Below are 14,017 nucleotides of genomic sequence, written 5' to 3' on the forward strand. Positions count from 1 at the left end.
TCTGGATTTGATTACAGCTACCAACTTGGCACCCTGCGTCTGGATAACAAGAGCAGTGTAACCGATAGTAGAGGAGTTTTTCCTGTTAAGCTATAGGCGTACTTTGTGTGATGCTGTGTGGTCTCACCAGAGATTACTGCAGACCAACATAAAAATTTATTTACTGTCAGGATGACTGAAATTCCCAGTGTTCCCGGGTTAAATCAGATGACCTCCCCTGGTAATATTAAGGCCATTTGAAGAAGGCACATGCCTGTGAGTACAAAGATCTAATGCTCCACCTCTTCACTGTCTCATCTGTGCTCTCTTGTCTCAGTTCCATGCAATGGACACATTGCAGAAAAACAACTATGACCTGGCCAAGGCCATGTCCACCCTGGTGCCTCAGGGGGGGCCGGTGCTCTGCCGTGATGAGATGGAGGAGTGGAGCGCCTCAGAAGCTATGCTGTTTGAGGAGGCCCTGGAGAAATACGGCAAAGACTTCAATGATATCCGCCAGGACTTTGTAAGCCAGACTTGTTGCCACATTTAGATGTTGCGTATTACTGTTGTCCCACAAAAACCTCTCAATGCTAGTCTCGCTGATTTTCATGTTTCAACCTCAAAGGATTTTGTGCTCCTCTGTGGCTTGAGAAAACTCTACCACCCTTGGGCTTATGAAACATTTTCAAAACTCACTTGATGAACTCAAACATGAATCGTAGAGTCACACTGAAAACAAGGCTGTTTTTCTTAGTGTCTGAAAGGTTGACATTTTCAAGATGCAAGGTTTTCACCTGACACTGAGATGTTGGAGCTAGGTTGATGATTATTTTTTCCATTGTTTCTTTCTAAAGATGATCTTTGTGGAGCACTAGAGTAAACTGGTATGTTTTTTTTTTTTTAGCCATGATACAAGTATTTTTGAAACAAACTCTTCCGTAGTCAGTGTATTTGGCGGATGTCATGCCAGAACACCTCCAGAAAACTCCAACTATTCAGTGTTTCCATCAGATTTTCGGGATAGCAGGGTAGTAGTTTCTCTGAAATAACATTTACCCCAAGATCATAACACATTTACACACGGAATCAACCAAACTTCATTATATTCATCATATTTTAGGTGAACAAACAAATGATTCATGGAAAAGTCAACATTACTCCATAGATAACTGTGATAAGCACTAAGATGCATTTGAGGAAACACTTCAAGGCTCAACCTGTCCTGTCATCAACAATCAGTAAAACTGCTCTGTGAAGTCCACAATGTTCTTTTTTTGCAATGTGCAAAGGGATTAGCTAAACTACATTTTTTTATCTAGAAGTATGTTATTAGTCCAATCATTCAATATATTTACATGTGTCATGCAAGCTGTGTGAAATTCTGCTTCATGAAAATGTTGTCTCTAATCCAGTTACCCTGGAAGTCTCTAGCCAGTGTGGTGCAGTTCTACTACATGTGGAAGACTACCGACCGCTACATCCAGCAGGTAAAAACACAGAAAGCAGCAGAATTCACAACAACACACTAAGCTTTGGTTCTGACTCACTCATTCCTATTAAGTTCCTCAAAAGCCAACTTGTCCATTCAACATTGTATTTCTCAGAAACGACTAAAAGCAGCAGAAGCAGACAGCAAGCTCAAGCAAGTGTACATCCCCACCTAGTGAGTATTATTGTGTACTGCAAGATGAATTACTTTTCTGTGAGAGTGTTTCTGTTATAATAACACACTGTTCTCTACACCCCCTTGCCCTTTTGCAGCACCAAACCCAACCCTAATCAGATCATGGCACCAGGTAGCAAGCCTGGTATGAATGGGGCAGCGGGCTTCCAGAAAGGCCTCAGCTGTGAGAGCTGCCATAGTAAGTACATGCATTGAGGCAAGTGTACAAGCATACAGGGTCTCTTCTTCATTTTTGAGGTCAAGTACAGCACTCCTCCTGTTTTGTGTACATTGAATTCATACAGTTTGCTGCAGATGGAGAATGTCTGATAGAAAAAAAAAAAATGACACCAGAATTTGTTTCTCATTTGTGTGGAGTGTGATGACATCAGACATCCAGGCCTGTGCAGTATAAATCAATACAAAGCTCTTGTAATTTTTTAATTGTAGGCTATATTAATGTCTTCTAATTGCGTTGCACTCAGATCAGCCATTCTACCTGATTTAAAGTACTGAGTACTCGTATCAAGCCAATAAAAATGGTGCATGTGCACATCTGCCCAAGTCAAGGATTCCCTGACTAGCTGCTAGCAGGCCGCACAACAGTAATAATGATAATAATAATAATATGAAGTATAATGATGATCATCATCTTTATTTATAGAGCACTTTTCAAAATCAATGTTACAAACTGCTCCTCAGAGGCAGCAAAAAAATAAATAAAACATAAACTCACCAGGTTTTAAAAAACAATTTGGAGTACATAAACCAGTAAAAGACAGTTAAAAGAAAATTAAAAGGCAAGCAAAATCAAGAAAGGCTCTGTGATAAAAGTAAGTTTTAAGAAAGGAATTGTGCCCGTGTTAGATCTGAAAATAAGGTTGTTCCCAGCTTTTTGAATACATCTTAATGGGATTGCTCTGCTGCATTTTACTGCACAGTGAATACCTGCTGTGTCACTTGTGGACTGTAGTTGATTCTAAATAAATTATCCTCAAATTATTCTCCAGTCATCACTACACATAAAGGGTATACAGTGTTTCCCCTAGGATTCTGGCTTTTTTTAATTGTGAAAAACATAGAATATGAGAGGTTTCAATGTACAGAACAGTATGTGATTTGATGCCCTCTCTGACACTAACTCCTTTCTGCTCACCAGCGGCTCAGTCACCTCAGTGGTATGCCTGGGGGCCTCCCAACATGCAGTGCAGACTGTGCGCCTCCTGCTGGATCTACTGGAAGAAATATGGAGGCCTGAAAACCCCCACACAGCTAGAGGGTGCCGCCAGAACTGGCTCTGTATGTCTGATTTCCCTTGGTTATCACAGTTCTATGTGATTTGTTAGAGCAGTTGTGACCAAGATGAGTTTTTTGATTTACAGCTGATTTTATACAACCATCATATGAGATCTTTAATTTTTTCAGCAAAATTTCCTGATCAAATGGGCAAATGTTGACAACCTTTTCTCCTTCAGTTGCTTCGTAGCCTCATTCATCTGTATTATCAGCTCTGTGTTTTTGCATGAATGTAAAAAGTAACCTCTTTATTGTGCCAAAAGCTCAGTCCCTGATTGAGGCCACAAAGAGTTAACCAATAAATGTATGGGAGAAAGACATTAAAATAATGATGCCTTAGTGTGATTGATGTATGGCACAGCTAAATGACCAAAACAAGCAAAAAACACTGTTTATGTAACATTTAGTATTTCTTTACTCACAGAGAGATCAGCAGTGTTAAAGGTTGTAATAATAGTGTTGAAATGGAATTTTGTTATTTATGCAAGCTGTATACATGAATTAGCATTGTATATAGGAAGTCTTAGTAAGAAGCGTCATTTAAATTGTGATCAGATCACACTATTAAATGTGTAAATGGAAATGGCTCCAGACGAATTGTTAAGTGCTGATTTGATCACGACGTCATCGGAAACGGCACAGAAATGTCCTCCATACAGTTGAGAGAGCAAGCGATCTAAGTTTAGAAATGCAAACAGCTGTTATCTAATGATGTCATCGAGAGCTAGGTAGCTCCACCACGGCCACCAGAAGGTGCATTACATCAACTGGTGTCCCTCCTCTCTTGTCTGTCCAGGAGTCGGGCCCTCGTGGTCACATGACACGCCAGGAGGCCCAAGGCCTCTCGCCGTTCACCCGCAATGAGGGCCGAGCCAAGCTGCTAGCAAAGAACCGCCAGACATTCATCCTGCAGACCACCAAGTTGACCCGCATTGCCCGGCGAGTGTGTGAGGACATCCTCCAGCCGCGTCGTGCCGCACGACGGCCCTACGCCTCCATCAACGCCAATGCTGTCAAGGCTGAGTGTACGTCCAGACATCTTGAATGCCTCTGTTTTCTGGATAACAATCTAGCATCAGTCACTTCAGTGGCAAACCAGTATATGGGAATAACTTAAGTAATAAATATTGCATTCTACTGTTTGTTCAAAAGTATGTGTGACATGTGATACTCTATTCCAGGTATGATCAGGCTGCCTAAAGCCACAAAGACTCCTATAAAGAACAGGACAGTGCCTCGGCAGTCACTGGCCACCATTGTGAAGGATTTAGGTAAGAACGCACCAAAAGACTTCATGTTTAAATGAAACCAATCATTCCTCTCTGTGTTTCTGTGAATTACAGATTAATGGGTTTGGTTTTTAAATGCATTCTTAAATGTCACTGGAAACTGAAAATTGTTGGTTGCTTCCTCTCCCCAGCCATTTCAGCTCCTCTGAAGCTGAAGGCTCAACGTGGAGCCCCGACACCCATCAACCGTAACCAGGCGACTCAGCCTCGTGGGGGCTCAAGCATGCTGGGGAAGAGGCCCTTTGACAGCGTCAGTATTCCCCACACACCTGTTCACTGCACTGCTTTATCATTAAACAAGCATTTTATTCATGATGAGCTGGGATCAGCCTGGCGCTTTGAGAAGGCCAGGGAGTTTGGAGGGCAAACTCAGATCAGGCAGGGGGCAGGAACTCCTATTCTAACCATCAAGCTTACTGCTTGATATTTGCCAACAGCAGGCTACACACACACACACACACACACACACACTCACGCCAGCTCTCACATACATTCACACACAAACATACAGAGGGGAAATTCAGTGTGTGTAGTCAGTTTTGACAGGCATTCATACAGTCTTGGCCATCGGGGGCAGTGCTGGCAGTGTGAAACGGTAGAATATATGGCAGTAAATACTATAAAATGATGACTACATTTGATTCCAAATATTTACCAGTAACTACACAGTTAGTTGTATTTTACTATGGCCCGATATTTATAATGAAGACAGAATTATGAGTTGAGGTGAAATCCATGATTGCAAAATGATGGTAGAATGATGGTAATATCAGAAGATTTTTCCGCTAGTGTTGGGCTAATGTGATGTTGAATGGTTGCATAACCAGAGGAAAAACATTTGTTTCCAAAATTGTTCCAGTTTTCATTCATTGAAGTTCATTGAAATGTGGATCTCCTGAAACAATGTCTGGCAATGCACAGTAGTAAAAATATTATATTTTAGAGAGTCAAATGAACGCATATTCTTGGAGGTGTCTTTATAGCTGTTTTGTGCAATGGCACCTGTTTTTGTTTTGTTTTGTTTTTAACTGACAGTATTTTATACTAGCTGCTGGTCACAGCTACAGACCCTGTTACTTATTGTATCCCAAAGCTACATTTGGAATACAACATATGAACATCATATTGGATTCTCTCTCCAACTCAGCCATCCTTGACAGATAGAAATATCATTTCTTATGTTCTGCATGTTAACTAAGCTGCAATATATTGTCTTTTTTGTAAATAAAATGCTCTCTCAAACAAAGTTTGTGCTGCTAATTAAAAGCAGGGATTCTGCTACAGCAGATTTCACTGTTAAGCAGAGGTTGTGTCCAATGGTCCAACACTTAGAAACTACCACAACACACAGTATGATTTAGTGTGAGCTTGCTGTTTATGTCTAAGTGAGGCAGTATGACAGTAGTTGGACCAGGAGGTTACACTGAACCTTTAAGTGCCTTGATGATCTCACCTGTCTCACCACTGATCCCCTTTTTTCTTGTTGGTTTGTAGGCTGCTCCGGGGCTGTTCTCAGCCAATGGGAGACCATTTTCATCAGGCTTGAGGACCACCTCTCAGTCTGTCATCAAGCGGCAGAAAGTCAACCAGGGAGATGCACCCAACCCTGTGGTGTTTGTGGCCACGAAAGACACCAGGTACCTTATAGTCATGGTTTAATCTAATGCTGTCATTGTTATCCAAATGATAAAGCTATGGAATTTCAGCATCAGCACCTAGAACACAGGCCAAATGTTATGTTATCAAACAGTATATGTGTTGAATATAGCTGTCACTTAAAAAAAAAAAAAATCCAGTTTGAACTCATTCAGATGTTTGTTCAAATTAATTCAAACACAACTGTCAACTCCCCTTTCATTGTTTCAACCAATCCTTCATATTTCAAACACCATCTTGGCATTCTCTTGGAAAAAGTCTGGTTTGACCTTCTTTCAAAGGAAAGGTGCAGTCATGTCTGCAAATGGGTTCACGGATAGATAAGCCCTAAAAGACCTGCTCATAATGCAGACTGACTAAACCTGCCACTTTGCAGGTTTGATCATAGAGAGCTGTTGCCCTGGTAACATGTGCTAAATTTCCAGCTTGCTTGAAGGAACAGGAAATTGCAGGATTATATCAAATTGTCAGCCAATTTATCTAGTTAACTGAGTTATCCACGTATGAGCAACGGGGCCCTGGAGCAGTGATTATCTGGCAACTTTGCCCGGTCAAGCAGCCAGGAACACAATAATACCTGTGATGGAGGAAAAGTTAGCACGCTGTGTGTCGTGTGTCACGAGCACAGCAAAGATAAAATACAGCACTGCTGGGTGCTTGTCTAGTGTTAACTTTGGCCTCTAGCACTGTAGCTGACAGACTGACAGTGCAGAGCGTGGTATCCATGATGTCTCACTCGCTTCTCTCTCTCTACCCAGGGCTCTGAGGAAACATCTGACCCAGTCAGAGATGCGGCGGGCGGCCAGGAAACCTCACCTCCTGGTCCGGATCAAGCTGCCACCGCCCCCCCGCACGCTGGCCATGCCCCTGCTGCCTTCCAGCACCAGTGAGCCCATTGTCCTGGAGGACTGATGGGGGCACCCACAGGCAGCAGGGGGGGTCTTGTAACAGGACATGGAGGCGGGGGAGGTCTGTGCTCAGGCCATCACTTACCAGACAGCGCAGCACGCCATACCAGTAGTCTTTTTTTTTCTCTCTTTCTCTCTTTTCAGTGTAATTTTTTAAAGTCTTGTGTTACTCCCCAAAAGGTGACGTGTCCAACATACACACACACACACGCACACACACACACACACACACACACACACACACACACACACACACACACACACACACAAGCACTTAGATAAATGTACATTCACATCACATTAAATGAACATGCAAACACTCATGGACATCAACACCCACTCACACAACACTTTGGGCGGCGTCATATTTTATACCAGATCCTGAATTATTTTGCTCCCCTTTTTAACGGCGACTATTTTTAAATGTGTAACTTAAATCAAGATGTTCCTCATCCTAAAATGACGATGATAAAGCACACTTTATTTTTACTCCAGGTCTCTTCGTTTGTGTAAATATTTTGCATCATTCAAGGGGTGACACCTATTTGTTGAGTGTGTGTGAGTGCGTGAGTGAGTATGTGAGAGTGTGTGTGTGTGTGTGTATAGTGGAGGTAGGGGGATAGAAATGGGAGAGCTGTAGCAGGCGCTGCGTTTATTTTTGGCATATTTGTTTATTGGAAAAGGTCTATTTTGATGAAGACGTCCCATGCTCCGTTATGAAGTTGTTCTTACTGGGTGTCACTTACTATGAGTGTGTTTGCGAGTGTGTGTTCACACTGCGAGCAACTTGCGCAGTAGGTCTTTTTGTTCTGCAGTTACAAAGTCTTAAACAAGCAGATATACTTCGGTATTACGTTCCATAATGTCACATTGTTTTGTTGATTTAGCATAAGTAGCTAGCAAACACCGATTAGGTAGGTTTTGTGACAAATAAACATGTATAAACCCCAACAATGGATGCAAGCATTTTCCCAGCATCATTTTTCTATGTTAGTTCTTGTAGTCTAAAGAAAAAAAAACCTGTAGACAAGTGGGAAGATTTGAGTGTGAAAAGTTCAGCTAGCCAACAAGTTTTATTTACTTTCCATATATTGGTCAGGTTGCCCCGGTTGCTCAGGCCTAAAGGAAGTGAATGGAGTTCCACCAACTTGCTCGCAGTGTGAACAGACAGTGTGTTCAGTCCATGAGTCTCCTTACTTTCTACCTTTTTGCAACTTGTCGGCTTTCCCTGTCTCTCCTGCGCCCCTCTCTGCATCCCCACCCAAGCTCGAGCCTGACAAAAACAACAGGAGAGGCTTCGATAACAAGGAAATAATTACGAACCCCCACCCACCCGCCCATCTGCGCCTTCTCCACAACCCTCAACAAACTCCCCCTCCCTCCCACCACACCACTTCCCCCCAGGTGTCACTGAAGTGTTTGTCTAACTCTGTTTACTAAGTCAATTGTCGTCGCAATCAAGCAGTCTCGTCTCTTGTCTCCCGTCACTTGATTGCCACACTTTTTATAGCCATTTTTCGCCCGTTGCGGAGAGAAAGAAGCGCTCTGGCTCCTGCTCTGTCGGTCTCACCCCGAGCATTCAGACGGGTAGTTTGTCCTTAAGTCAAGTACCACGGCCTTGAATCAAAGGGAAGAGTTGCCGAAACAGGGTCTCCAGGTTCACAGGGCAGGAAGGATCATCACGTGTTGAGGAAATTGAAATGATTGTGTGGTTACCACGGATCTAATATGCATGAGTTCCAGCGTGTGACTTGACATGCAGAGTGAATACATTTGGCTTTGAGGTACTACTTTGTGAGAGACGCTGCCGAAATCCAAATCAAGCCATAATGTATAAGTGTAAAACTCCATTCTGTGTGGCACCCTTACCTGTAAGGTAATGCTAGATTGTCCCTTAAGGCCACAGCATTTATGACAATGTACTGTTTGGCTGTTGGTTTGAATGAAACTGGTGAAAACGATGTTACTGGTCGATTGACAGATTTCTGTTAATAAAACAGCAATATGTAATGTCTGACGTAGGTGCAGAAGTCCTGTTTTTTTGATTGTGATGATGAGTATGATGATGATGCGAAAGGAATCTCCAGCTATGTCTCAACTTGTGGGTTCATTTGCTTTGATTCTTTGTTTTCCCCCTTTGAATTGTTATGAAAGGGTGAGTGCATAAAATCAGTGGTTAATTGGATAATTATAGTTCCTCTGTATCCCTCAGCCTGTAAGGGGTTACATTGGATTTATAAGCAAGTTTGGTCCCAATGTGGGCTTTTGTAATGTTTCTATAAAAAGGAAAAAAAAGAAATCAAAGTGTTAAATTCGTAGCAAATACTAATCTGAGTTTAAAAAAAAAAAAAAGTGGAAAAACTGGCATATTGGAAACATCTGTGTTTTGTTTTTTTGTTTTGTTTTTTTACATAAAATCTGAATCGTGTAATTCCTCCTCCATTATTATGGAGAGGGTTAAAATACTGTACTTGTGCAACGTTACTCTCCATCATAGGGTCGGGGTGGGCTGGTGATTTGAACCATGGGCAACATTCAGGAGGAGAGGGATTTGAATTTTGTATGTTGGAGAGACAAACATGCTACAATTAAAAACTTTTTTTCTCAAGTGTTTTTTATTCCAATGTCTGTATCCTTTAATGTATCTTGATAAGAAAAGAAATAAAGATTTTTTTTTTCTTTGTGGTCACATACGGTGTCTTTCTGTATTTTTGGGGGGCACGATCTGGGGAGCAGCAGGGAGACTCCAGAAAAATATTATTTAATTAAGTAGGAATTACCCCAAAGATTCTCCTCATCCTAAATCACATCTATTATGTCACCTAACAGTTACATTTATTAATTTGCAGCCCTTTTCCTACTTTAACAGACGACATTTAATTACATGGTTTGTTGAAAACAGCCCTGAGGTGTGAGTTTCCACGGCTCAGTTTATGTAGAGGCACTCCACAGAGAAAGACTGGAGGATGTTGATTGCACCCATGCTCCCTGAGATAATCATGGCTGTCAGCTGGGTATTGTAAATTTGACACTTAAGATTTTTATCATTCTAATGGAAAGCAAAGAATGAGCATTAACTCCTCAGAAATGTACTGAGAAGCTGTGTTTAAAAAACAAACAAAAAGATCCACCAGCAAAGCATCCACAATCAGTATTTATATGGAGTCAATTCATACGCTATCAGATCATTTTAAATTAATTGTACCCTTGTCGAGCCTATTAGCTCTAGCAACAGATATGAGTACAATTATTTAGGAATGTATTTAAAGCCATATAATAAAATAATAAGTAACTAAATAACAAATAAGCTTAATTCATCAAGCCATTCAAGCTTGTGAATAGTTTGACATGCATCTAATAATTGATGGCATTCAGCGACTAATATTGGTAATTGCACCTCTTTGTCGCCAACAGCTTTTGTGATGTCTAAAGGCCCGTGGTGATAATTGGAGCCTAATTTGATAAGGGGGTGACTTGTTCTCCGACGCCGAGGTTCCCACGTTGATACGGATGGTGATTGGTTTGGCCATCTCACAGGCACCGCCTTAATTGGATTCTATTGGTCTGTTTTAAGCATAACTCCGCCTACCTTGGACGTGATTGGCCTGTCGGGACGTCCGTCAGACGTTGAGCCGCAGCACAGCTGACTCTTATTTGAAATGGAAGGCGGGAGAGAGGCCGGGGAGCAGGTTAAAAGACCAGCAGGTGAGAGGTGCTAGTTGCTGGAGACTCGTTAACAAAGCAGGCTTGTTAGGGTCCGTGCCGGTCATCCAACACACTTGGGTTTTTACTTAGATTCAGTTTTTCGTCATTTCAGCATTTTTAATTTTTTCCCCCCGCCAGCGTTGACCTCAATTCAGCAAAGGCAACTCTCCATCTGTTTACAACCATGTTTGAGGTGAGTGAAGTAGTTTGCAAGTAGTCTAAAGCCATTCCTACGGGGAGATTTTGCTGTAAACTGTAGACTCTCAGAACTTTTAGCCTACAAGTGATATCCTCACATAGTTGCAAAGCACCTCGGAACCACTTGTTTCCAGCATGAGGTGGCCACTGACCTTTAGTGGCGGTGTCAGCATGTTACACCAAACATCTGCTCTCAAAGTGTGCTCCGGGAGCGCACGGATATCCTTAGGGAGTAGCCTAGTTAAATTGTGGGAAGTATCAGTCTTTTATACTATTTTTTGGGTAATATTCTTGCAGCGTTTTACTAACTTAACTTTTGGGTCTTTGCTAACTTGGCAATCGTTTTTTCTCCAGCATGTTTTTGAAAGGAATCAATTGGATTTTTTAGGGTTTTAAAATGTTGGACCTAATTCATAAGACACTGCTACTACACAAATGCACGAGTGATTGTATCAGTCTCACTGCTCTGCATTTGACAAGTATGACACCTAGACAAGATATAAAACAAACCAAAGTCTCAGAAAGCCAAAGGTGGAACTTGCATCATTAACTTCTCTAAAACTTCTCTCCAGACCAGCAGCGATGACTTGTTCCTGCCACCCTACCACGAAGAAGAGATGGTGGACAACCTGCTGTCCGGTGAGGGGGAGGGAGAAGGCGGCTTGTCGCTGGCTGAAGCCCTGCTGCCCCTGGCCGAGCTCTCCTCGCCGCCCCTCATCCCCTGGGTCTTCTCCACCCGCTACAAGACGGAGCTGTGCACCAGCTACGCCGCCACGGGCTTCTGCAAGTACGCCGAGCGCTGTCAGTTCGCGCACGGCCTGCAGGAGCTCCACGTGCCCTCCCGCCACCCCAAGTACAAGACGGAGCTGTGTCGCAGCTACCACACGGTCGGCTACTGCCCCTACGGCCTGCGCTGCCTGTTCGTCCACAGCCCCGCGGAGCAGCGGCCGCGCCACCGCCGCCGGAGGAACGTCCCCTGCCGCACCTTTCTCTCCTTCGGGGTGTGTCCATTCGGCACCCACTGTAACTTCCTGCACGTGGAGGGTGGAAGTGGCGCCGAGGAGGCCCCCGACGGCAGCGAGAAGGCAGCTCGACCCGCTCCTGGCTCCGAGCTCCAAGCCAAAGAATGGAAGCCACGCGGAGCTCTGTGCCGGACCTTCAGCTCCTTCGGGTTCTGCCTGTACGGCACGCGCTGCCGCTTCCAGCACGGCCTCCCAAACAAGATGAAAAACATCGATAGCAACCCGGGTCAGGGTGGGGCCCTCTCCCCTCTGTTGTCCCCGGGTTCGGAGGCGCTCTCCCCGGTCTCGCCCTTCTCGTCCACCTCGTCCTCAGGCTCTTCCTCTCCTCCGCCGTCCGCCTTGGCCTCCCCGCTCACCACCCCGCCTGTGGAGGCCACCATGGCCCACAACGCGTTCACCTTCTCCAGCCAGCACCTGAGCGAGGTGCTGCTGCCGCTGGCCCTCCACCTCCAGCAGCTGGAGAGCCGTAAGGCCATGGCGGCCAGCGCCCAGGACATCTGGGACAATCGGGCGCTGTAGCCGGGAGCAGCCCCTGTTGGCACTGGCCACGACTGAATTATGTGCTGTATATAGTTTTATATTTTTCCCCTAAGACATAGCACCTTTTTTTCCCCCTTGAAGGTTAGCTGGCCTGTCCATATTAACTTGCAGGCAGTCTGACCATGACTTCACTATTTGTTCTGGACAAGTTGTCTCAGTGCAGCAATGAGTCATTTTAATTTTTTTTTTTTTTAACTGTTGTACATATGTATTTAAGTGTTATTCTAATGTCTCTGTAGACCAGACAGTCTGACCGGGTGACTAAATTTGTTCTAGACATGTTGTCGCAATGCCTAATTAGAACTTTTTGACTTACCCTAACTATTGTACATATCGGTATTTAAGATCTGAGTTATTCTAATGTCTGGCATCAGAATGATGAATAAAACTTAACATTTTTAAACCTGTACTTCTCACACAGTGGTCTGTTCAAATGCAAATTGTACTGCACACTTCCCCCTCCTGTGCATTTGAATGCAAACTTTGAAAGTGACCAAAAATTGTCTTGAGCATTTAATTTAGTGCTGTAAGGGTAGTAGAGCACCAAAATCTCAGTTAAAGTTAAATGCAGGGAGCAATATTTCTCTAATCTTGACCAAAATGCCTCACAGGACCTTGCAAGTACATAATGACTAAATTGAAGATGACGGCCGACTTGGATACTACACAAGCTGACCTAATAGTCCAGTAGAAAAGCTCAAGGGTCACTTGTAACATTTTACATACTTATATGATATTAAAATGAACAGAAGCCTCATAGTGCCAATTATGCAAAGGAGGCCCTGTAGCACTCCCTGTCAACTCTGAAAAAGCACTATCAGTAATGACAGTGGAATGCTGTTACCTGTGTGATTTCAAAAAATACAGCTGAAATTGTTTCTTGACCAGCCAATAACTTCTCAGATTATGCCCATCTGAAGTGATTAAAGTTCTTCAATTTCCACATAATTGCTCCTTCCATCAGTATAGTCCACTTATGTTCCTCTGCCTTCTTCCCTCCCCAGCCAGCTTCCACCTGCCACACCTGCTCATCATCCAATCATCTGTGTGCATTTTGCTTTTTTCACTCAGTTGCTTATGTTAGTTTATTTCTTCAGTTTCCAGTTAGTTTAGTCATCCGTTTTCTGTTCGGGTCACTATTCCAGGCTCACCTGTACATCTGCATCTTCATCTGTTGTCTACAAGTAGATACTTGCATCTTATCTGCCTCCAGGCTCTCTGTTTAGGCCTACCTACCTGCACCACTGATCCCTTTTGTTTTGGATATCTTAAATGTTGCATAACACCCCAGACTGTTGTGTGTATTCACAGTCAAGACCTGAGCTGGTCTGAAGCCGCAGCTCTGGCGATTCCATTGGTTAACAGACACAAAGATGTCTCAAAGGCCTTAGTATGAGGCTGGAGCTCTATGGGGTGAAGGTATATTGCTAGATTCAGAGAGACTTAACAGATCACTTTGGGCCCACCTTTTTTGATTCAGAAATGTGAAGAAATAGAGTTTTTCTGCTATATTTGGAAATTAAACAACCTTATCGGCTTCAGAAGGGCATCATTTGGGAATAACATAATCGGCTAGGTCAACATACATAAGTTAAGATAAAATTATTTGTGAATATACAACAAACACATGGAAAGCCATTCCCCAAAGTGTCATCAAAGGTAAGTACTGTTTCAGAAATGACATATGGCGGGTGCTAAAGGGCCCTTGCTTAATCACTTTTCTCAGGTTTTGTGGAGCATGAAACATCACACAAACAT

At 43.3% G+C, this 14,017-nt stretch overlaps 2 protein-coding genes across 2 annotated transcripts in view; both read left to right on the forward strand.

The window, feature by feature from the left end:
- The window catches only part of mta2 (metastasis associated 1 family, member 2), a 39,542-nt gene extending 30,059 nt beyond the window's left edge, over positions 1–9,483 (forward strand). The window contains exons 9-18 of the mRNA XM_030075640.1: positions 317–505; positions 1,395–1,469; positions 1,587–1,645; positions 1,744–1,844; positions 2,805–2,944; positions 3,738–3,966; positions 4,123–4,212; positions 4,362–4,480; positions 5,725–5,867; positions 6,645–9,483. Of these exons, the coding sequence (XP_029931500.1) occupies positions 317–505; positions 1,395–1,469; positions 1,587–1,645; positions 1,744–1,844; positions 2,805–2,944; positions 3,738–3,966; positions 4,123–4,212; positions 4,362–4,480; positions 5,725–5,867; positions 6,645–6,798 (1,299 nt within the window). The 3' untranslated portion in view covers positions 6,799–9,483. The remainder of the gene's footprint in view (positions 1–316; positions 506–1,394; positions 1,470–1,586; positions 1,646–1,743; positions 1,845–2,804; positions 2,945–3,737; positions 3,967–4,122; positions 4,213–4,361; positions 4,481–5,724; positions 5,868–6,644) is intronic.
- Positions 9,484–10,497: 1,014 nt separating this feature from the next.
- Positions 10,498–12,668, forward strand: cth1 (cysteine three histidine 1). Its single transcript, XM_030075570.1, has 2 exons — positions 10,498–10,692; positions 11,270–12,668. Exons 1-2 carry the CDS (start codon positions 10,684–10,686, stop codon positions 12,236–12,238), a joined length of 978 nt encoding a protein of 325 aa, XP_029931430.1. The 5' UTR covers positions 10,498–10,683; the 3' UTR covers positions 12,239–12,668.
- Positions 12,669–14,017: the final 1,349 nt, after the last annotated feature.

The sequence above is a fragment of the Myripristis murdjan genome, chromosome 18 (assembly GCF_902150065.1).
Source record: "Myripristis murdjan chromosome 18, fMyrMur1.1, whole genome shotgun sequence".
Taxonomy (NCBI): domain Eukaryota; kingdom Metazoa; phylum Chordata; class Actinopteri; order Holocentriformes; family Holocentridae; genus Myripristis; species Myripristis murdjan.